The 24,440-nt window shown below is 33.2% G+C and overlaps 2 protein-coding genes across 4 annotated transcripts in view; both read right to left on the minus strand.

The window, feature by feature from the left end:
* The window catches only part of LOC127063677 (uncharacterized), a 30,224-nt gene extending 15,679 nt beyond the window's left edge, over positions 1-14,545 (minus strand). For 2 of the 3 annotated variants that reach the window (XM_050993699.1, XM_050993698.1), the window contains exons 1-28: positions 14,032-14,545; positions 9,965-10,054; positions 9,664-9,887; positions 9,244-9,386; positions 9,030-9,160; positions 8,022-8,407; positions 7,617-7,931; positions 7,265-7,520; positions 6,985-7,182; positions 6,681-6,895; positions 6,378-6,588; positions 5,903-6,285; positions 5,530-5,821; positions 5,265-5,459; positions 4,925-5,142; positions 4,660-4,844; positions 4,057-4,565; positions 3,590-3,982; positions 2,853-3,512; positions 2,522-2,713; positions 2,369-2,451; positions 2,122-2,284; positions 1,865-2,046; positions 1,138-1,761; positions 926-1,056; positions 510-832; positions 239-431; positions 21-161 (exon numbers count right to left, since the gene is read on the minus strand). In XM_050993699.1, coding sequence (XP_050849656.1) covers positions 21-161; positions 239-431; positions 510-832; positions 926-1,056; positions 1,138-1,761; positions 1,865-2,046; positions 2,122-2,284; positions 2,369-2,451; positions 2,522-2,713; positions 2,853-3,512; positions 3,590-3,982; positions 4,057-4,565; positions 4,660-4,844; positions 4,925-5,142; positions 5,265-5,459; positions 5,530-5,821; positions 5,903-6,285; positions 6,378-6,588; positions 6,681-6,895; positions 6,985-7,182; positions 7,265-7,520; positions 7,617-7,931; positions 8,022-8,407; positions 9,030-9,160; positions 9,244-9,386; positions 9,664-9,887; positions 9,965-10,027 — 7,009 coding nt within the window. In that variant the 5' untranslated portion in view covers positions 10,028-10,054; positions 14,032-14,545. Of the gene's footprint in view, positions 1-20; positions 162-238; positions 432-509; positions 833-925; positions 1,057-1,137; positions 1,762-1,864; positions 2,047-2,121; positions 2,285-2,368; positions 2,452-2,521; positions 2,714-2,852; positions 3,513-3,589; positions 3,983-4,056; positions 4,566-4,659; positions 4,845-4,924; positions 5,143-5,264; positions 5,460-5,529; positions 5,822-5,902; positions 6,286-6,377; positions 6,589-6,680; positions 6,896-6,984; positions 7,183-7,264; positions 7,521-7,616; positions 7,932-8,021; positions 8,408-9,029; positions 9,161-9,243; positions 9,481-9,663; positions 9,888-9,964; positions 10,055-14,031 lie in introns of those variants that run through there. The other variant, XM_050993700.1, reaches the window with a different exon arrangement.
* Positions 14,546-16,444: 1,899 nt separating this feature from the next.
* LOC127063873 (uncharacterized) lies at positions 16,445-22,889 on the minus strand. Its single transcript, XM_050994141.1, has 11 exons — positions 22,674-22,889; positions 21,446-21,599; positions 21,030-21,088; positions 20,811-20,952; positions 20,566-20,733; positions 20,354-20,494; positions 19,784-19,978; positions 19,618-19,676; positions 18,878-19,019; positions 17,877-18,047; positions 16,445-17,777 (listed from the first exon to the last, which is right to left on the minus strand). Exons 2-11 carry the CDS (start codon positions 21,587-21,589, stop codon positions 17,631-17,633), a joined length of 1,368 nt encoding a protein of 455 aa, XP_050850098.1. The 5' UTR covers positions 21,590-21,599; positions 22,674-22,889; the 3' UTR covers positions 16,445-17,630.
* Positions 22,890-24,440: the final 1,551 nt, after the last annotated feature.

Here is a 24,440-nt window from a genome sequence, read left to right on the forward strand (position 1 = left end):
ATAAATTATAAGTATATTACTTGGTAAGGAATCGAGCTCAAACTGATCATTTTGCTTCGTATTGTCTTGAATACTTGCAATCATTTTGTAAAATCTGTTGTTGTTGTCTATTACCATTTTACCGCAAAGCATTTTGCTCGAGTCCGTAAGAAATTCCGAACCTATAATAATAACAATAATTGAATATTATAAATGCTTCTTGTCTCATCTTTGTGAAATTTATAACAATAGAACTCACTCGACATTATTTCTTTAGCATCGGATTCGTCTTCGGATTGTAAACTCTCAGCAGAAATTAAGTTCTCTGAAAATTTATCCTTAAAAAATGGAATTAATTCGGAAACGACTCCTAGATTATCCAACACCAATTTTCCTTCGGCTTCCGTTAAATTCGCGTTTGCCATGATGTTCTTTACATTTGCGCTTAATAACTATAAACAAGACTCTTGTTATTATACTTACAGCTACTTTGAAATTATGTTAGTTTAAACTTCGTTATCAGTACTTACGGTTTTGAGAATATAGTCGAAATTTAAATTCTTAATTAAAGTGATGGCGATATTTTGCGTTTGCGTATTGTTCAAGGTACAAAGAACCGTGCTAACTTCATCTATTGTTATATCAGTATGTTCAACGTTCAACATATCTCCCAACTTAGATGGCGAACAGATCGTATCCTTCAAACTCAATGCTCGTTTTTCCTTCATGAAAACCGATATCATGTCGATTTTAGCCTGACTCAAAATCGATGCCACCTCCTTCGATATACTTATCTTATTGATTAAATAAGTTCTCACTGTATCCCAATTATCGAACATATCGCTGATAACATCTAAAAGGAAAAAGTAAAAAACAAATAAATTAATACAATTGAAAAATAATAGGACAAAATAATCTCACGAAAATGGAAACATTGTAAACGTACATTTAACGTTCAATAAACCCAAGTTTTTAAAAATTTCCATCGACTCCAGAGAAACGATCACGTTATATAAATCTTTGATCAAATTTTGATCCTTCAGAAACGGTTCCACGTCCTCCAGAACCTCGTACATTCTGTAACAATGGTGCGATTATAAGAGGAAAAAGAAATAGACTATAGGAAAACTATTTCGATCGAGACTTCCGTCTCATTACCCCGAAAATATTTTATCGATGGTCTTGTCCTTCAGAAGATTAACCACACCATCTACGATGTCGGGCATACCGAGAACGTTGGAAACATCCTTGAAATCTATCTTGAAGGCAACGTCCAAGAGATTACCACCCTCAGCGAGGACAACACTTAAATGACGTAAGATCTGTTTCAACCATGTCAGATCCCACGATGCGTCTTGACGCCAATGTATTATTTTCTGTCTTATCAAAGACAGATCTAAGCTCTTCGCTAATCGATCGGAAATGTCCATTACCGACGGATACTTGGCTGCTTTGGGATCGTATCGTAGAACTTTGCCAGCCCTCTTCGAGCTTAAGAATCGATAGAAAACGCTCGCATTTTTGCACTCGAAAATAGTTCGACATAAAGAATGATTTCTGTCATTCAATATAGCATTCACATTAATCGTCGCATTCGGTAGAAAACTGTCAACGAGTTCTACGTCGGACTTCTTCACGACTTCCCTTAATGGCTTCCAAATGGGCACATTTTTTTCAGCAAGATTCGTCAGATTAATTATATTCTCATGATATCTAGCAGTATCAATCAAATGGGTATTCCTTTGTAGCATATCCAACATGCCAGTAACAAATGTTATATATCTTGAAACGTAAATAATATATTTGTATTTCTTTGCAATTATTATTAATTAGTGCTCAAAAAAAAAAAAAGAAAAAAAAATAGAAGAGAAAAAGATGTTATTACAAGCCTGGTCTTGAGAACGCTGGTTCTCCGATGAACTCGTGAAAACAATGGTTGATTCTTTCCTTGTATGTTTCATTTTGAAAATCAACCACGATGTCTGCGATATAGTGAAAGGTTGCCTCGATACTAGTTATATATTCATTTAATGTCCTCTGATTGTTTAAATATTTGTAATTTTCGATCTGCAACGAAATAAAAAATTATTTATCCTACGTGTATATATGTATTTTGAAAGATCGATTATTTTTAACACCCACCATGCTCGCGGTTTTGTTCCAATAAAATTCGTGGATTAGTCGATTGTGAATTTCGGAATTGTTTAATTTATTCATATCACAGATAAGTTGCGCATAAAGCGCATGTCGAGATAGCTGTGAGTTTACGATGTCGATCATAAGCGTGCTGCACCATGAACACTCTCTGAAATAAGAAACTTATACATTAATTGACAACAAAACTTACACGAAACAAAATATTGATTAAAGGTAATATTAAATGACTTGCTTGGCAGTAGATGATGTTTTCACAAGGTTTTTAACTAAACTTCCTAATTTATTCACGACCGAATGAGCCAACGTTCGCAAGTCCTAAAACAAATCTCTCGAATTAACGACAAAGTTCGTTGCCCTTTGGAGAAATTCCTTTTAAACGCTTTACCTTCTTTTTGTATTGCAAAGAAAAGTCTTTGAGAGTACCCTCCTCGAAAGACGTCCACCAAGTTGGAACCTTTGGATTCTTGTAACCTTCCAAACTCACGCGAGTTAAAGTAAATACCAAACTATTAACTTCGTCGACAAAATAACTTGCATTCCAATGTTTTTCCGTATCACTGTTCGTAACAAAGTTTCTCTGAAAGAAATACAAACTGTGAGACTATATCTCGAGATCTTTCTTAAAAGCATTGAAGAAGGTTTTTTACAGGATTAAAAATACATTTCATCGGTACAAAGACAATGATATTTGTTTATTTTATAGATAAATAACGTACCACGTTATCCACGCCGAGTGATAAAAAGTCCAAAACCGTGGGGAATTTATCATTCGCAAGGACGTTTTGGCAAAAGTTAGTGATGCTCGAAAGAAGACCCTTTTTTCTTACAAAGCTTGGTGGTATCAAATACCTGTCGATGTCGCAAGGATTTACTTGACCGAGAAAAAGTTTTTCTACAAAGTCATTTAATCTTTCTGAAGTGAGGAATGTGTCTACAATGGTGACAACGAGATTGGGCATGTCTTCGATCAGTGTCAAAATTGGTTTGACTTTCGTATTCTCGTAGACGTTCCGTAGCTTCTGCCAAATGTCACCACCCGACAGAAGGTCTGCTAAGAAGTTTAGCAATCGTACCAATCTTATAACCTTTACGTACGGATAACTATGCGCAATAAATGGATTCGACAATTCGTCTAACTCCTCAGGGAGCCTTTCAAGTTTTATATTTTCGTAAATCCATGAAGCTTCAGCATTTTTTATAAGACCCCACGTGTCCAACGATAAATTCCTCCAGGTTGTCGAATTAAAGATGTTCGATCTAACGATTATATCATCGTTCGAGGATATGATCTTTATTACTGCGTCCAATAATTTCATCAACGATAAAGGTAAAGGTGTTGATTTTATAATAACGTCTGATTTTCCTTCGACAGCTTCCTGGAAAAGAATAAACGTTGCATCTATAGTATTAAAAAAAATCAAGCGTTATATAGTATATTAGTAAAATGTCTTACATAAAACTCGGTGCTGGTAATAGATTTCAATACTTGATACGGATCGAAAGTGCAAACTTTCATTATAAAATAATTCCTATTTTTAATGGTCCAGTAATCAGAAATTAAATGAGGATCACAAAACGTCGCTCTAATATTTTTGAAAGGCATAACCCGAGAAGTGTTTTTATCTAGCGTTAAGAGTCTGGCAGTTAATGCTATCGTTTCCTCAGGCGAAGCTTCCATAATTTTCAACAACTGTTGAACATCACCACTTTTCACCGCTTGCCAGATATACATTTCATCGTCCTTTATTTCCAAACTCTCCAAAGCTTCGGCAATATTAAGCAAAGCTTCGGAAATACCTTCGACGATCAGCTTGTGGTTTGTCCATATAGTATTTAACTCTACGATCTGAAAATACAGAACGAACACTTGTTGCGTTCAATCGAATAGAATTGAACTTTAGTCAATTTTCATTGATTTACCTTAAATGTAGTGGATTCGACGTGTTCCAGAGAATCCCTCAGCTTCATTAATACATTCTTGAAGTATAGTTTAGTAAAAGGTCTCTCGATAGTTATCGTAGTATTTAGTATTTTACTTATAGCTTTTCCAAAATCATAGATATCACCGATTACAGTCAACATATACAATCGATAACGACTGACTGGTATCCGAAATATCTCCCTTTCGACTGCAGCGAAATTCACGTACTCGTTGAAATTTTCTGAATCGAGGTAACACGTAAATTTTTCTAATATCGTATATTCCTCGACACTAAGGCCGACTCTAACGTCGGACCACCAATCGAATAAATCGGTGCAATTGAATTTCGTGTCGTTCTTCAATGTTTGTAAAATTTTATTCTGGATTCTGCTATCTGCCAAGCCATTCACCAACGTTGATAAAATATATGGTAATTTCTTGTAAATTATCGAAATCACACTCTCGTGGTTGAAACCTAATATTGGCAATAAATTGATGTCCTTGGACCCTGTAGAAAGAGAAAAAGAAAGAATTTTATTAATAAAAACATTTTTGTATTTAATTCGAAATTATACGTAATTCTGGACATAATCGAAACCGACCATCTTGAAGAATATTCGTCACAAATGAAAGCATTTTGTGGAGGACATGCGAAAGAAACTTCCCAAGGACAAGTATCCTATCGATCCCAGTAATCCTCGATTTCCATATATCGCGTATCGTGAGATTACTTTGAAAAACTTTGATCGCTTCGTCTAATTTCAGATCGATGTAATTCAGAAAATTCCTATTAATCATTTGATTTCTAGTTATACTTTGCATTCTATCTTTCCTTAATTTTTATTCAACAAAAAATACTATCTTTACCTCCCAGTGTCTTCAATTTTTAATAAACGATCATCAAACATTTTCTTTATTTTCGGTTCGGCTGTCTTCACATATGGCAGCAATTTTGGATTTTCTGCTAAAATTACTTCCTTGGTGTTGGAGATGAAAGTATCAAACTTTTCCACTAAACCACGAAATTTCGTGTATCCCAACGTCCAATTAAATGGTGGTAGTAATACCAAGGTATCGGATTGAATCTTTATAACAAAAACACATAAAGATACATAGCACTCGTTCCAACTTAAAGAAAATTGAATACGAAACAACGAATTTGACAAATCTTCTTGAAGTCAGATTTCAAGTGAAAATTTGTACTCACAATATTTCCAACTTTCATTATAATGGGTTGATTCTTCCACTCTTTAATAAAAGCTGTAGGCTCGCAAGTTATTCTCTCGAATTCCCTTAAAAATGATCGACTTCCGTTCCTTAATTCCAAAACTTCACCGATACTCTCATTATGCACACATGGCCAATCAGGTTCCCGTTCTTTATATTTATTGATAGCAGTCATCTAAAAAAAAAAATAAAATATTCAATAAACTACGATATAATTAATACAGATATAGATACAAGTAACTTACAATATTCATAGGAAAGTTCGACGAAATCGGATCGATTACATCGAAAATGATCGATAACAAATTTCGAAAGAAAGTGTCCAATAAGATCTGCGTTTCCGGTAGATCATATAAAACCTCCGGGAGCTTAACTACACGATCGTTTTTACGGATATGATCGATAGTTATTTCTAAGTTGTCGAAGATCACCGAAGAAGCCCAAGCGATCGCGTTGATATTTTTCCAAAAGATTTTCTCCTGTATGTTGAAGATCGGCTTCTCCATTACGTTGAAAAGCTTACATAAAACACCTACGCTGCAAAGAAATGTAACTTGTCATCGAATTATCGGAATCTCGATCGGCACTTCTTCATTTCGTTAAAAATTAAACGCGTACCTGATCTCCCAAGCGTCCCTTGAAGTAAGATTTGTCGTCCACGCTGTTTTAAAATTAGATTTGAGATACTCCAATCTCAATACATCGTACTGCTCGTTCTTTTGAAATAAAAGATCATCTATGTACCCGTAAATCTGAATGATCTTCTCGTTGAACATCGTCCAGTTGAAAGAATTGTACTTTCCTTTGGGGAGATCTTCGTCGTTGAAATCAATACTGGTGATATTTACCATTAAACCATTTTCCACAGATCTCGAAACACGGCAGATCAATTCTTTTAAAAGCTTTTCGTCCGATCCCTTCGGAAAAGCTATTAAGTTTGGTGGATTCCTATCGATGCAATACGCTTTCGTAAAATTCGAGTATTCTAATATTTTCAATGTCTGCAAGAAAGACGAACGTTACAATGGTCGATCGGTTACTTTCTCTTTGAAGGATTTTGTAAAAATAAAAGAAGAATCGAATTACCACTGACCTTTTCTTTGTCCGTGACGGTAAGATAAAACGATTCTATGAGCTGATATTTCTGCTGACGAAACTGATCGATCCAACTAATCGGTTGAGTTTGAAGATCTCGCAAAATGATTCTAGCTAATTTATTCATATCTCGTAGTTTAGGTTTTACCGTAAAGTAGGATAAACTACGTGAACCATACATCTTCGCGATACTCAAATGAATTCCTAAACTGTTAAGAACATTATAATGAATTGGCATAAAGGAATACTATAAATTTTCTAATAATTCGTGTAGCATTTATTTATAAATGAAACTACTCACATGTCTGATCTTCCTTTACTCCGAGTATTCTCGAAAACTTTCGACCACTTTTCATTGATTTCGAAAATACTCCAATCTGGATCACCCATGCTCGGAGATTCCAAATAAGAAACGAAAGCTCTGGTGACTTTGACAACTGTCGTAAGATTGGCTTGTTCGATTCCAACAGTATTTTTAAAAAACATATTGACTAACGTGGCCAAAGTGTTTTCTACCTGCAATATTTACTCATTAATCAATCGACATTATATGTCTTTACGGGTTAATAGATTTTTTATTTCATGTCAAGCATAAGTTTACGCACGATTTTTCCGTAATCCTCAAAATGAAAATTCGCGTGAATATCGGAGATGAATTTTTTTCCCGAATCACTGCAAATTATATCCTCTATATTCTTCGATTGGTTTTCCAGATTGCGATAATTGTCGAATATCTCGTTTAAAATTTTGTTCTCACAAATAAATTCTTCCAACTTCTTATCCTTCGCACCATTCATTAATCGCTGAAAAAAAGGAATACATACATTAGAATCGCATATTAAATTTAATCGTAAATATATTTAAATAAAATACAAAAGAATTTACCTCCACAAAAGTTAATCGAGAAAAGGATCGTATAACGGTCTGGTAAACTGTTGGATCAATATTTGTTAGAATCTTTTGTACTAATTCTTGATGATTTTTACAAATTTCATAAATATTCCTTTCAGTTTCCAAATGAATGACGGCCACGTGATGAGTCATTCGTACTATATTCTCAATCAATGAACTCGCATATGTAAGTGAGTTCACTATGTGCTCGGAGAAATAGTGTTTCAAATTATCGATAATTCCAGCGGCTCTGTAAACATGATATGTATAATTAAACTATAAAATAGATAGAAGAAATACCAAAGATTCGTTTTGTTTGAATCGTTAGTAAAGATATCGTACGTACAAAAGAATTTCATCGGAATGGTGAGTTAACAATCTTTCGGTCAAAGTCATTCCATCCTTCAAAACCAAGAACGCCGTATCTAATATCTTCGTAACTTGTATCTCCTCCGTTGTATTTAATGGAAAATCTTTGATAGTTTTTACAAAATTATCGAACATGGAGAAAAAATCGTCAGACGATTCGATAGTACGATTATGGAGAATTTCCTTGACCATTCCAAGCAACGTATTCAATTTTAAAAATCCATGACGAGCCGTCGTCCAGTCATATTCTTTCTCGAAAATAGGATCTAATAGCTCTACAGATTTGTTTATACTGTAGAAAATAAACGTGAAAATGTGTCAATTACATCGTACTAATAGTGAGAATGAATTATGTTGTCGAGAAACGTGTACCATTACTCACAAAGTAAGATCGATCTCCTTGAAAGTGACGTTTCGAAAGAGCATTATAATGTTAGGTAGCCATTCTCGAATTCTAAGATATCCCGGCACGTATTTATCTATAGATTTTAAATTCACAATTGTTTCGACCGTGCGCCTGAGATCTTGGAAAAAATCATAATCACGAAATTTTCCCATCACACGATCGAACATGCCCAACAAGCCATTAAAATCAAGATGTTTCGAGAGTTCGGATAATATATCTGGAATTTTGTCTGCATTCAAATCACAAAGGATCTTCGATATTTCTGCATAATCCTCTTCTTTCGATAAAATCATATACTTTTTTAAATTTTCCGATGAACAAACAATACCATCAACGTTCGTCGAGCCAAATGTTTCAATCAGCTGCAATAAAAAAGTGATATTAAAAAAAGAGGATGATGAGAACAAATTTATTGGATAAATTAAAGGCACAAAATAAATGAATCTTATTGACTATCAATTAAGAAAAAATGTAAATTTTATATAAAATGGAAAGGAAGAAAAAAATGTCTGTCGATAATTATCATTACATAGCATAATAAAAACATATTTTGAAATTTTTTCCTTAATAAAATTAATCGAATCTCCTATATATCGAAGAATTAATATGACTTTAGATTTTATTTATTTTTTAGACAGACTATTAACTACTTCAAAACACATATTCATTAACTACACAGAAACATTTATAATAAATAGTAGATAGGTAACGATGATTCAGCATTCCTGTACTCAATTGTGTCAAGATGCTCTTTAGACTCTAAATATTCTAAGTATTCATTAAATTACCTTTACATCATTATCATACTATATCTTACAATCAAGACTTAACGATGAGTTTCAAAGATCATATTCATTTTCTTCATATTGAGATCGATACATCAATTGATTATTTTTAAGTTAGAAAGATTTTCATTGCTGACCGTTGTTATTAAGATTATACAAGTTTCCATTGGAGTTATCATTTATATCAAAATGTACTTACGTAATACAATCTTATTGACGATTCAAATAAACCGTCGATGAAGGTAGTACTTGCTCGTGGCATCTGAGCCCTTAGAAAGCTCTTGATCCGATCGTGATTGTTGAAGAGGTCGCCGAGGTGAATACCTCTGTCTATAGACATTCGAAAATTCTGTCACTCGCCATCCTCCCCTTGAAACGATCAAGAGTTTCGAGAAGCGATCGCGTGTACTTACCAAACAACGCTTTGATTTCCGGTCGGGTGAGTATCTGCGCCATTGACTTAAGAAGTTGAATACTCTTCGGTAACGTTTTCACCGCAGAGAGAATCGTCTCGTTGCTGAGTATTGGCTGCATATCGACCACTAGAGGACCTAAACTGTAGTAACCAGCAAATCCCTTCATTGTTTATCTTTTTCTTCCTCAAATTTCTATTATTCTGATTTCTCAATATCCGTACAAAAACAATAGATCTATATAAATTTAACGATGTAAACTGTATGTAAATTGTTTTAGAAACAACAAATATTTTTAATTAAAATTCGACGTTTATTCATTGAGAAAAATGTATACTTTAATAAAAAGTAACAAGTATCTTTGATTTCTACCTATTTCTATCATTCAAATTATTTAAATCAAAATAATTTCATAAGTACCTAGCATTCTTGAACGTTGGCACTTCCTCGTATTCCGAAAGAGGATCGCAAGGATTTCCAATACTACAGATAAAGCTCTGAACGAAAGGTAAAAGTCCATCCTGAGGCATCGATCTTGATGGGAAGTGACAAGTCGAATGATATTCTGGATCGACATTGTCTCGGACTGTGTAGAGTATCATAAAAACCAGGATCGGCCATAGAAATATCAAAGCTAGAATACCCTAAAATTATTTTTTATAAGAAATCGATGTTAATGTAAATTAATTGAAATGAAATGAAAACGATCCAAAATACTCACTGGTTGTCGTTTGCGGATAACATAATTTTTCCAAAGAAGTAGTGTGAGCTGATCGCAGCTCATCTTGCTAAAGTCAAGGATGATTCGTTCCTGGTAATAAATTATTTAAATTTATGCATTACCAAATGGTCACACAACATAAAATAAAATTTCACATTTCGATAAATGAACAGACTAACAAAGGAACGAACAAACGAAAAATCGAAACGATCAACTCGCAGAGTGATCCTACTACTGTGCGTCGTGAAGCACGATTGAACTTGGCTCGATAATAACACACAAAAAAAGAAATAATTAAATCGACGTCATATCAAAAGCGGAAAAGCTAGACGTACTATCATATACTGACGCCCCTTGGAACTATCCTCTCCTGAATAAAACATTGTCTTTAATTATGATAGTTATAGATCAAATATCTATTAAATGGTTATGACAAAAAGTAGTAGATAACATGTACGAGACGTGTTTTTCTCCGTTACAAAAAAAAAACGAAATAAAAGAAAAGAAAAAGTTGACTAATGAGAAGAAAGAAAAATTTGTCTATAAGTGTTCACGTCTCTACGACTTGTTCTTGTAGGTGCAAATATTTCTACGGATAAAAGTCCACAAGATGCATCCAGTCAGATAAAGAAGTTTCTTTATCGCTTCAACCGGTTGACCTCCAAATCACGTACACGTACACACTCACGTTTCTCTTACTTTTCTCGTAATATTTAAACCTAAATAAATACATAGATAAAAAGATAGATAGATAAATATCACGTCGCTAACGGTGATTATGTTCATCTGACGTAACACAAATCCAAAGTAATTATTGATTTGGAAATACCGCCATAGCTTTATCATTAAAGTAATAGCAGCTTCTTCCTTGCTGCAGTCGTTCACTAGGAACTAATAACGTCTAAGTTTAAGACAAAACTTAGTTGACGTGATCGTTAAAAAAACTTGATGGAAGGGTCATCAGCCTAGCAGAAGTGTCAGAATAGTTGGCTAATTAGCCTGAAAAAAAAGGAATCGATTTCTGCGAATCGCATGTCTTCCTCATTTCTTCAACCTGCAATTTTATCTCAATCCGCAAGGTAAATTGTTTTTTTTTATTCTATCTTGTCATAATATACGTATATCACAAGGATAACCTTGAAATTACCGAGACGAGATTTTTTATTAATAAAAGTCAATGTCAAGACCCAAGAAAGAGGAAGGACAAGTCGAGAGAGTAATGCAAATAAAGAACAAAAAAAAAGTGGAAACGTAATTTCAAACACAACGACCTATTGGACACGTTTCCTTCGCTTAACAGGCGACGTTTGTGGTTTCAACTTTCACTACGTTTGTGCAGTTATGCGAGCTATGGCAAGTGTAAATCACGAACGAGTACGTTTCGTAAGAACGTACAATGATTCCAACTGACGTAATTAGTTATATATCTCCTGTACTTTCTGTCGTTTATTTCGAAACTAAAATAGGTCTGAAGTTCAAGAGCAATGAACGAAAAGCATTTTCATACTAGGACCTATTTAATTTTACTTTTTATTTTCACTCCCTTTTTTTCAATATTTCCGCGTTGCACGTATCAAGGAAAATATGGACGTAATAAAAGTCACCATAGTTTGTACGTAAAGTCGTGAGATCGAGGAAAACAAATGAGATCAACGAGGGAAGAAAAGACAATTCCATTCTTCCGTAAATTCGTCCGAAAGTTGGAGAATAAAATAAATGAATAAAAGAATTACTAGTTCGCATGTCTCGCAAAACGGTGAAATTTTTGTTCGCTCTCGTTATTAATTAATTGTAGATGTGTAGGTATATATATGTAGGTACTTATGTGGTCCCGACTTGACATCTTAATAATAGAATCCTCGTTAATACATAGGAATTGTCTTTAGATGACAAGAACTGTTACGACACAGATCTCTACGATAAATGTTTCATAACGTTTCTTCTTCTCTCCTATCTTCCGGGATCATGATAATCATATCAATGCAGAATAAAGTATTCGTAAATGATAATATCGAGATATTTCTTTTTTTTTTACAGCGAAAAGTATACGTAATTACCAATACTGCTTTATATAAAAAGTTATTAACAATCTTTTTTATGTCCATGTTAATGATTATCGGTAAAATATATGACGTTACTATATAATTAACAAGATCTTCTATAGGAGAAAAACTCTATTTATAACATTTAAAATACAAATATTTTAATATTCATATGCAATATGCAAATTTTTCATCTCGAACGAAAATTTTTTTTGTTCTTTTGACAATATTGCATCTCTTTCTTAGTATCAAGTTATGAAAAGTGCTTAGAATGGCGAAGATTAACATAGTATGCATCATGAAAAATATTACGTATGATAATATATATTTTTTTGTAAAATACATATAAAAAAAATTCAAATCTCTCTTCGAAACGATTCTTATCGCAATATCTATTATCAATAAATCAGTTAATATCAACGATTCGTTGCTATAATAATCGTATTAATATTAAAAATCATTAATATTGTGATTTATTAATAATACAAATAACGGACTACTAATATAATTAGTATAAATTATGGGAGAAACGAAGATCGAATAAATTTTTTACGACGAACAATATTTAAGAAAAGACAAATCTCGTGGAAGATCGCGAAAGAGTGTAGAAAGGTTGTCTTCGTTTTTCTTAGAAATCTAAACTGTTCGCGAGGCTCCCTGGCGAGCTGGTCGAACAAGTTTCCCAACAATAACTCGACGATGCTTTGGAGGTTGTGCGAGAAGAAGCAGGAATCTTTTGAAGAATCGATGCTAATAAAATATTATTATGATAGACAAATAAAAAAGAGATACAACATTATAAAGGTATATTATTACTATTATTATGCACTGAATGCACTACAATTCAATACCTCTGAGTTTTTCCCATCTATGTTGTTCTGTATGTGCATACGTAAATCTTTTTTCAATAAATTTCCAATAAGAGTTATCGGATGTATTTTCTTTTAAATAAAATGTCTAAAATAAAAAAATTGTTTTAAATCTTCATTGCAATAAATATTCAATTACAATTACATAATCATATATAAAACACAATGTCAATCAAATGGCAGCCATAGCTCTTTTTGGACAACACGATCAAAATTCAGGAGCAAAATTCTTTAATGAAATAATGACGTTATCTGACCATTAAGATTGTATAATTTATCGATTATAAATTATTTTTTTTAGGCTTGGCAAAGATCAAATTTACATCAACATTTCGCAAACCATTAAAAAAATTCCAGAACAAAATTTAATCAGACATTAACGAAATTGAACCACATTTATGAAATTGTGTTTCGTATATGATTACAATAGATTATACTGTATGTTACAAACACGATCAAGATAAAAAAAAAGTTTTTTTAATTTAAATATTTTATTCAGAAAAAAATATTCTGTAAATCTCTCTTACTGAAAAACCTTTTATGTACGCAAGTAAGCAAAAAGTGTTCTAATAAAAAAGAGTGATTAACGTATGAAAAAATCGATTTTGACTGTTTAATATTTTTATAGGCAGAAATACGCTCTTTCCAATGAGACCAATCTCAATTCCCTAGAATAATTATTGACTTCAAAATTTATAATTACACAAAACCAATCAGAGAATTCCACTGCGGAATGCATAAATTTAAATGTATTTATCACGAATAGTTGTTTTCATACGTTAACCTATATCACATATGATTAACAAACAATTATCAAGATTCTAAATTCGACATTGATCGTTCATATTTCAAAGTACATACATAGACATAAAGTTCAATCGACTTTAAAAAACCCTATAAATACGAAAACTTGGTTGAGAAATGTTTAAAAAAGTGTCCTATGCAAGAGAAGACATACGGAGCATAAGGAAATGATAAGATTCGACGAAGGTTCGTGAATGATAGATCCGTTCAGGATACAAAAACAAAAAGGGTAACCTTTGATCCAAGAAAACTTTGAAAGAGATAAAAAAAAGGGTGGATAAAATGGGGAAACTGAAAGTTGCATGCTGAAAAAGAAAAGTGAAAAGATAGGATAAGGAGAATGGTGGCTTACCTCTTAGAAGATCGACAACATGAGAGAGAACTCGATGAACGAAAGTGAACTCGTTCTTCCACTGTTCTTCTTCTTCTTCTTCTTCTTCTTCTTCCTCCTTCTCTTCTCCTTCTCTTGCTTTCCTTTCTCGTACACGTTCTTCTTTCTTTCTCTTTCTCTTTCTCTCTCTTTCTCTCTCTCTCTCTCTCTCTCTCTCTCTCTCTCTCTCTCTTTCTTTCTCTGTAATGACACTCAAAAAAATAAAAGAAACAGACAAATATCTTAATAATAAAATTACTGACAACGATTACACGCACTTCGAACGACGACGGTCAGAATACGACTGTTGCCGCTACGGTGATCCACGAGCACGTGGACCTTCGGTACCACGACACTCCTTCGTAAATATTCATTTACGTGCCGTGCTCGCTCCAACACACTTGCATTCAAGCAAGGACGCGAGAGACGAGCTCGTTCGCTTGGTAATCCTTCTTTCAATCGATGGATGATCCTCGGAGAACCCTTCTCTTTGAATCTAGAAAAAGAGAAAGAGAGATAGAGAGAGAAAGAGAGGAGAAGAGAGAAGAAGGTACACAATGATTTATCTTTGAAAGATTTAGCGATTCACGCGATTTCAGAATTACTAATTCGCATCTTCACGCGACGTAAAGAGAATATCGACGAGATAGACGTGCGAGAATGCTTTTGCAAAATAGTATCTAGTTTGATTAAAGGAAGTCGAGAAATAATCGATCTTTTATCCTTCTCCTCTTGATTTATCTCATAGAAATGTGTAATTACATTTCTCACACATTTATGTTCTTTTCCTTTATTTTTTCTTCCTTTATATATGCATAGTAATATTAGCGTTAGCTCTCCGTTTAATGTCCGTTTAATATCGCTACAATAACTCGCATTGCTTAGTAGTTTCGTATGCGTGTGCGTAAACGTCACATAACGAGTAAATCTGTTTACCAAATAAACTTGATCACGACCTCGACGATCGTCGAGGGTCGATCGAACGACTGACCTAACTTGCCTTAAGTATCCGTTCATCGAAGCAAGATATCAAACGTTGACGAAGATAGAACAATCATATTAGAATTAACAAAATGAGAGAGAGAGAGAGAGAGAGAGAGAGAGAGAGAGAAAGAGAGATCGTTAATCTCGTAACGATTAAATATTTTCGAGCGATCATTAATATACAATTACGAAAGCATCGATCGACAAAGGCTAACAATACAAGTCAAAGTGAAATGCATAATAACCAGAGCATTCGACGCACGCAAAGTTTCCAAACGATGCGCGACTATATTCGTGCCACAAAATCCGTCCTACCTTTGTCGTATTTAAACACAAGAGAAAGTTCATTACACAATAGGAAGAGTATAGATAAAGATAGAGAGAGAGAGAGAGTAGACGATATAAAAAACATAAAATGATGAATAGAAAAAAAATTTTATCGAGTCTGTTAATCACGGCCTATCAGATATTCCTCTGATTTCTTTAGGATTTTTCTGTATCGAAGAAAACTACATATGTACATATTATATATTTATATATTCTGTTTTTTTATAAACAGGATATATATACATCACGTATATCGTAAAAATCAATGAACGCAAATACGTATACGCACAAGAAATCAAAGGATCTGCTATAAGATAGTAGTACGAGCAACAAAGAAATTTCCATTCGTGGGTAATCCATTTTCCATTTTCTTCTTACATCCTTCGCCTTTTTTTTCTTGTTGTCACGATGATTTCCATAAACCGGATTCTATTATCTATAAAACTCACCGTCCTATTTTTCAATTCGATGCTTTTTATTTCAACGCTGCTCTACCACCGTTCTCGTACTTTTATTCCTTTACCTTTCGTAAACATGACCCTTCCCCTTTCCTTCTCTACCTCTCTCACTGTCTTTTTCTCTTTCTGTCTCTTTCTCTCTCTCTCTCTCTCTCTCTCCCTCTCTCTTTCTTTTTCTTTCTCTTGGCATGCCGCAAATCCTTTTCCCTTCGTTTTATCGCGATCCCAAGAATAATTATTTCGCTATGCTCGTATATTTCCTGGCTTTATCTCTGCGGGATGCTCGTTATCGCGAATACTGCTTGCTAGCAGCAATGCTGCATCGTTACAGTTATCAAAAAGCTTTCGCAAAAAGAAAAAAACATTAAAATAAAAAAAAAAAAAAAAAGAAAAACAGAAAAATGGATAAAGAAAAATTCGTTTTCTTCTCTCCTCTCTTTCGCGCCTTTTTGATTTTTCTTTTTTTGTTTTACTACAATTTTTTACTTACTCGCAGAGAAATATTTCACGTATGTGACGGAACCTTTGCACCGATCATTTTTGTAATAGTTTCCTGTTTATGTTTATATACATAGTTTATATATTTTAATTTCGTATTATAAATAAATAAATAAAAAATTAATAAATTCGCTTGTATTATATATATTCCAATCGATAACAAGATTTTATCATTCTTAATCTAATGGGTTATCGAGGTCGTATTTGTACGAAATCATTTGTGATTAAATAATCGATGATGTATTATAATCTCGTTGTTAAATATTACGTTATAACAATCATAAAGAGTTTGTATGGAAAACCACAGGAAGGTAGACGAAACATTGGAGAGAAAAAAGAGATCAACTTTCTACATTTTTTCTCATCTTTTTCGTGGTTCTGGTCTTCTCTAAAAATACGACTTACTCATGAGGTATTTAAAAAGGGAATTAAAAAGATGAAAGGACCTGTTCGGCAAGAATCTGCAACCGAACTACGTAGTAAAGGAGAACGATGTCTGTACATAAAAAAAACTTATGTGACCTTAAAGGCCAAATTTTTACTCGCAGTTATGCGCTAAGTGAAATGTTAATGCCATCTTTCACGAAAAATGATTTTCTTGCTCGTGACAATAATCAAGATTACGTTGATCCATCCTGTTGAAGAGTAAGTTGAACGAAAATAATCTGCACGAAGTTTGGAAAGAGTCAATTCTATTTCCATGACCCACTTCGATTTAGAAGAAAGAAATGACGATATATAGTGACAGAGAGAGAGAGAGAGAGAGAAAGAAAGAAGGAGAAAGAGAAAGAGAGAAACCGCAGAACCAGGTCAGCTATCTCTCTCTCTCTCTTTCTTTCTCTCTATCTCGTTAAGAAAATTCTAAAAAAGGAAAAACGCAACATTCGCTTCGAATTACGAGAGCTAGGTTTCAAGATTTCGTCGTAGCAACCGCGTAAAATGTTTCAAACTCAAGATTTAATTCGATTCCTGATTCGACTAGGCTCACAATTAAGGACAAGTAATTTGATGCTTCGGTAAATCGTATTTACGTATTTGAAAATACTTTTGAAAGGTCTTTTCAAGAGTATTTGTATGGATTCGATATATCGGTAAAGAATAGTGACGAGAGAATGAGAATACTAAACAATTAATCGTTACGCGTTAACCGACTTCTCAGGAGACTTTCAAACAATAATCGACTATTTCCCACGAGGAACGAGCCCTTCCCATAAAAGAGAATCGTGTATATTATAACGTATGTATATACGTGGCACGATCGTCGATAAAACGGAAACTGATTGTATGTTTTATTCAGAAAACGCCCACTAGTTCTTATTTTTTTGTTAAAAGAATTTTCACGTAGTTCACGAGCTTGTCGAGACCACGCTGATTCACTTCGTCATAACCGGGTATCTCCTTCTTGCACGATGCTAACCAATTTTCCAGATGGTGATACTTTCCCGTCGGTGGCACGAACAGCTTGAACAACGACGCAGATACGACGAATGTTAGAAAAAGAAATAAATGAAGAAAGAAAGAAAAAGAGAGAAAGAAAAAAATAATTTCTTTTTAATTTACCTCCAAAGTGGAGAGCGTCGCAATGTTGCAAAGATCGGCTATAGTAATAGTGTCTCCGACGAGCCACTTCGTCTCCGAATTCGCTAAAATCGAATCGAATGTCTTATAAACGTTCTCCACACGATTTATTTTCTCTTTCGTAATAATCTTCTCCCCGCCGATAACCGGGTACTAGAAAAAAGAATCAAAAGTGTAAGAACGATGTGGGATATATCATCGAAACGTCTATTTTATTGGAATCCATTCAGGAAACCAACAATTTCCGAGACGATCAAAATCTATCGATCTTCGAAAATCGTTTTGTGCTCTTCGACAATCTTATTTTCTTTCGATGTTCCGGAACCGTTGTTCCACATAAAGAAGGCCTCCTTTCGATCGGAGAAAATCATAGTAACGAGTGCTAAGGAGGAAAATCGACTGAAGGTAAAAGGCATTAATTTATGCAAATTACCGTCGGATTTCTAAATCGTTGTCACGAGGAGAGAGAAAGAGAGAAAGAGAGAACGTGAACGAAGAGGAAATCAAGATATATTTCTCTCTCTCTCTCTCTCTCTTTCTCTTTATCTATTTTCCCAATAGAGTCAGGTTCAATGTCGATGATTACACAAGGATTACGTAGGTACTGCAATGCAATTTTCAATACTATTTGGAAGTTATACCACTACAATTATAGTTAAACACTAACAGATCAAACCGTAGAATTTTCTTTTACTATAATTAAGCGAAGCTTCCTCGTTGGACGCTTCTTTGCGTGTCCTACCTTTTATTCCAAGATTGACAGTGGTAAAATCCAATTTAGAAATTCTATTCACAACATATAATACATACGAGGATTACAAAACTTTAAGATCTAACTGGATATCTTCCTGTAATTGTAACATGAGAAGTACATTTATCAAAAAGATTATCATAGATAATATACTTGCGTGACTCTCGATTGGTTCTTTATTTGTCAACGCATATGCGTGAAAAATGTTCACAATAAAATTTCAATACTTTACCACGATATTTTTAAATTCCGGATAAAGTATTCCCGTATCGAAATGCAATCTTTGATCAACCATAGCACGTTTTTTCGAATCCTTCGGATAAAGCGTGTCAGATTTTCCGTACTCGTGTACCAAGTATCCTGATATTGCGTGACTACAAAAGAAATGCGGAAAAAATAGAATATATAAATATATAAACAACAAAGAGAATGAGATAAAAAAAAAGAAGAAAGAGAGAAAGAGAAATTAATCAGTATTCTCAAGTTATCTCTTCCGGGAAGCAGTATGTCCGGTAGGCGGTATCAAGTCATATACATACATTGTCAAATTGTATTGGGAAGCAGTAATGTCCACTCACGAGATCACGATACTCGTATTGTTATTTCGAGCAACTACGATACGCCGGTATATACTAAAAAAGTTTTGCTTCCTCGGTGTTCGAAATAAACTAAAGAAGTGCATCGTATATATATTCGTGATAAAAAAATATTAAAGATACGAATCCATTTGCGATCCTCCATCAAATCGTATTAGACATTTAATGTTTCAATGATATAATTAAAAAATTCTTTTTTATCGCTCTTCTTAAAAAAATTTTCGAAGGATCTCCAGTGTATTTCTATTGGTCGTACGAAGTTTCATTTAAAAAGTAAGTTAGTTAATGTATATAGTATCGTTCGGAACGAGATATTACGAGATTAACGATGCGAAGATCGTGGTCATTTTATCGTTTTTTTTTTTTTTTATCCTACCTATCCCATAAATAGTAATCCTTGTCTTGCAATAATGGTACCGTTCCTTGTGGATTCATCTGAAAGATCGTTCGTCAAGTTATTAAAGGTATTAATGATATCTAATAACCATCAATAGCCATACTCGAGGTCCTCCGAAAGTCTTCAAATTCTCATTAAAACTTGCCTTTAAATATGCCGCCGTTCGTTGCTCGCCTGAAATTAAATTCACTTCTTTCTTGTACAAGGGAAGACCGATTATATAAGCCGTCATTAAGACCGATCTGACAGGTGGGGATAATTCGGTCATGTACAGCGTCGGAACAGATTTGTTAACGAACGTTTTAAGACTCATAGCAATTGGAAGGTTTAAAAATGCGATTTATCTAGCATACATCTTACAACAACGTCGACTTGTCTGAACTTATTCAACGATCAGCTAACTTGACGATACACTCTATACGTATAAATTCGATGGATCGATGAAACTGTCCGTTCTCACTAAACATACTTCCTAACTTTAAAGTAACACGACAACTTTTATTCAATTATCGATTACTGTCGACAAAGCGTTTAAAAATCTGTTAAAAAAATCTAACGAACGTGGTCGCCTAAAGCTTATTGTCGTTAGACTTAAAAAATGGATAAACATAACTTCATTAACGTGCAAATCAAGTAATAATTGATTAAAAATATAACAACATATTGTTCAATCGATTGGATAAATAAATCGATTAAAAAAGTTTCCAAAAAATCACGCGCTCATGACTTTCTGTTGGAATATTTCATGAAGTTGCTTGCTTCCTGGTGTATTGTATTTCTCATAACCCGGCAATTGTTCCTCGCATCGTTTTAGCCAAGCTTGAATGTTCGGATATTTGTCCCATTGCACGATAACCTGCAAACATTTTCGATAAATTTATAAGTTTAAGATTCAATGGATTCACCAACGATCTAATAAAAACTTACGGTCAATGAGGAGATCGTGCTGACGTTGCAGATATCGGCAATCGTGTAAGAATCCCCGACCAACCACTGTTTACCTTCCAAAAGCTTATCGAAAAGTTCCAAAGCTTCTTCGAGTTCGTCCATTAACAATTTTGGAATTTTTTTCTCCGACCCATAAAATATGGGTCTCTGCGATAATCAAAAATAATCCTCGAATTAAAAATTACGGGAAATCGAATCATTTTTCTAACGATAGATATACTTACACAAATTCTTTTAAGAATATGGAAAAGGACCGAGGCATCGAAGATGAGACGTTGCCATAATGTTGCTCTCTGCTGAGGATCTTTAGGATAAAGAGAATCATCCGCGGCATATTTCTCTACCAAGTAAGCGGCGATAGCATGGCTACAAAATTAAAACACTTCCTGTTTATTTTGTACGTATACGTATATATATCTTTTTTGATAACAAAAATCACTTACCTATCCCATAATACGAAATCATTATCCTGTATAGTTGGAATAGTATGTTCGGGATTCAACTACAAGATAAAATTATATAAGAGTAATAAAAAATCAACTTTAATTCTTTCTTAAAAAGCGATAACTACAAAATGACGAAATGAAAAGAAAATTAAAATAGTACTGTTCGACGATGACTTAATTTTTCTAGCAGATTATTATTTATCGCATATTTTATTCGTTTATTTCAAGATAATTTGTTAAAGTTCTCTTTTTTTTATGAAATATGACTCTTTTTTCATGAAATGATAACTTTTAAAAGATGCAATTCACTCTTATCGATGATTTATTAAAGTGTATATCTATACGAACGAAAATAGAATATTTCTGTGAATCAATATACGTCCGTTCAAAAATATATTATAATAAAAGCTTACTTTAAGAAAATCCTCTTTCTTATGATCATTGTTGCTCAAACTGATTTCGTGGACGTCAAAATCAATGCCAATGGCTTCTCCTACCATAAGCACGGCACGACAAGGTGGACTAACCAGTAGCGAATACAAAGTGATCTTCGACATGATTTTTGTGCTATAAATAAATATAATATATAATGTAAATAACAAAATATGACAAATAAATTCTTATAAAATATCACGAAAAAGAAATCTATACTCACAATTAATCTGAATATTTTATGTAAAAGTAAGCAAAAAATTAATAAATCAAAGATGAAAAACGGAGAGAACGAATAAAAAATTGCTTTAAAAAATGTTCCTTTTATGAGTAAAAAATTTGAAAGAACATAAAAAGACATTAAAAAATAACTATATTAATAAGAAAATCATTACTCTTTCTAAAAAATATACATACAAAATAGATACAAGTTGGCTACATATGCTGTTATCAATGATAATGTAATTATATTGACTCAGCAAAACGTTAAACTTGTTAAACAAGTTATGTATTATATCTCAGTGAAACGTCCAAAATGATAATTATTATTCAAAGAATAATTAAGAGAGTTATTACAGTTATTTCACACAAAAATTACATTAAAATAGATTATATTTCAATATAATTTTATATCGTTCGAGTCGTACGAATTATATACGAATTTATTGACTTGGAATTACATATGAATGTTATTATTACGGAAAACAAAATATACATAATATTGTAAAATTAAAAAATTTTCTTATTATAAGATTATTTTTAAAAATTTCTGTTAAAAGTGAATCTATCCTATCATTTATAAAGAGATAAACGAACAAATGTTCTCACTTGATAAATGAAAATTTTGTTTCACTATTGTTTTTGAATTATGATTTTCCTTAAAGTCTTTAATATTTAGCGAAAGAAAATTTGCATTATAAATAACACAAAGACATACTCAATTCCCAGTATTCGTTTGGATAGAATTCTAATATAAATCCTTAGCACGTCTGTTTGCTTACTTTCTTTTTAGACCTTACATACAATCGTATGTCCGAATAGTGAAATCGATATATGTATTTCTAACGAAAGACCTCAGTAAGGTAAATTAAGTAATAAAAAATCGTGGTGACGTACGAAAAATATAAATAATAAACGTAAAATATACTATATGACAAAAGAAGAAATACGCGTTATTTCGTAAAAAGATATAGCGTTAATATTACTCACATGATTTGGTTCAATGAACCGGATAGAAGAAAGAAGAATATAACAATGACGATGATAAAGAAGAAGAAGAAGATATTTCGCTCAAACTACAGCACGGTCGGTTTGTTACTGATAGCTTGGCCCATTCGTACTAACAGTTTTATCGTTGAGTATAGTTAATAAAGCCGGTTATACTTCTTGTTTCCTATATACGTTCACCGACACTATCTCATCAGCCTATGGGAATTGATCGAGAAGGACATATCATTCAGGGCCGTAAATAGCCGGTTCTCGAATTTTGCTCTCTCTTTCTCTTTCTCTCTCTCTCTCTCTCTCTCTCTCTCTCTCTCTCTCTCTCTCTCTCTCTCTCTCTCTCTATCTCTCTCTCTTATTTTCACTTACAATTAATTTCTTTCTCAATTCCAATATAAACGAAACATGAGTAACAAATTTCGCTCCGTATCAATTCTTTTTCATTTACGTCTTCATATATTCCATACGTTGACGCGTATATATGTATAGAAACATATAAATTTCTTTTCCCATGATTTCACATACAACGAAAGGAGAGAAAAAAAAACAAAGGGAAAAGAATATTTCTATAAATGAATATCGGTATCCAAGGTTCGGTCAACGCGATAATTGCATTCGTTTCGATTCTAACGAGAGAAATCATTTATATATGTGTGTGCGCGTGTGTATGGAATAGGTGAGAATATATACATACATATATACATTTATATATACATTTATATGTATATATAAACTCTGGCTTTAGCACTGTAGATTATTTTAAAAAATAGAAAACCTCCAACCGCGAAACTGAATATATGATAGCGCGTATCTCGAGGTCGCAGGTTTTCTATTTTTGAAAATAATCTACAGTGCTAAGGTCAGAATTTTCTATTATAGATCAATGCTGTTACTTTGTTTTCTGTTTATATATACGAGCTGCTGCAAACTCTCAGAGAATATTTTTTATCACTGAAGAATGATAATATAAAAATCGAATAATATTGAGTGATAACCGTACGAGTTAACTAATCAACAGTTCATATTTCCATACATTACTATGTTCAATGTTATGAAAGTGCTGATATTTTATCATCCATAATGATCCGATATGAATTCATATTACATGTATCGCAAAACATCTAAAAATAAAAAAAGTCCGCGGAGTATAATCATCGTTTGAAAGTAAACGTCATTCTGTTCTATTGTCGTATCATTGCAAAAAATCACTCTTCAAACTTACATCTCAATTAAAACGACGATACTCGTTCTTCCTTTTCATCGTAAACGCTTTCCATATTCCGCAGCATTTATTCCAATTTCTTTTTTAACGACAAACCATCGTCTTTTCTCGTTTTCACTCTTCCGATTACTTCATACGTCTTCCAGCGCAAATTAGAATCGAATTAAAAAACTCGTAACGTTGAGCTTTCGCTTAAACGTGTCAGAAATTATTCTCCTATGTTCTTTAACATGTTCTTACATATGTTAGTCACGAGAAAAAGAAAGAAAAGATTAATTCGAAAATAAAATAAAATTTAAATGAACAAGGTAACATCAGAGATGTATCAATGGCGTGATAAAGAAAAAATGGAATCATAAAAACGGAAAAGCAAGAAAAAAGAAATTGAAAGACCAGTTCATTTCGATGGAACGTTTTACAAAATCCAATGACCTCGACGAGAACATCGAACATGATTTCCAATTCGAAAGTTAATCATCGTTACGCGAAGTCGAACAATGAATTTGCTTTGAAAATATATCGTCCGAAGGCTA

The sequence above is a fragment of the Vespula vulgaris genome, chromosome 5 (assembly GCF_905475345.1).
Source record: "Vespula vulgaris chromosome 5, iyVesVulg1.1, whole genome shotgun sequence".
NCBI classification, from domain to species: domain Eukaryota; kingdom Metazoa; phylum Arthropoda; class Insecta; order Hymenoptera; family Vespidae; genus Vespula; species Vespula vulgaris.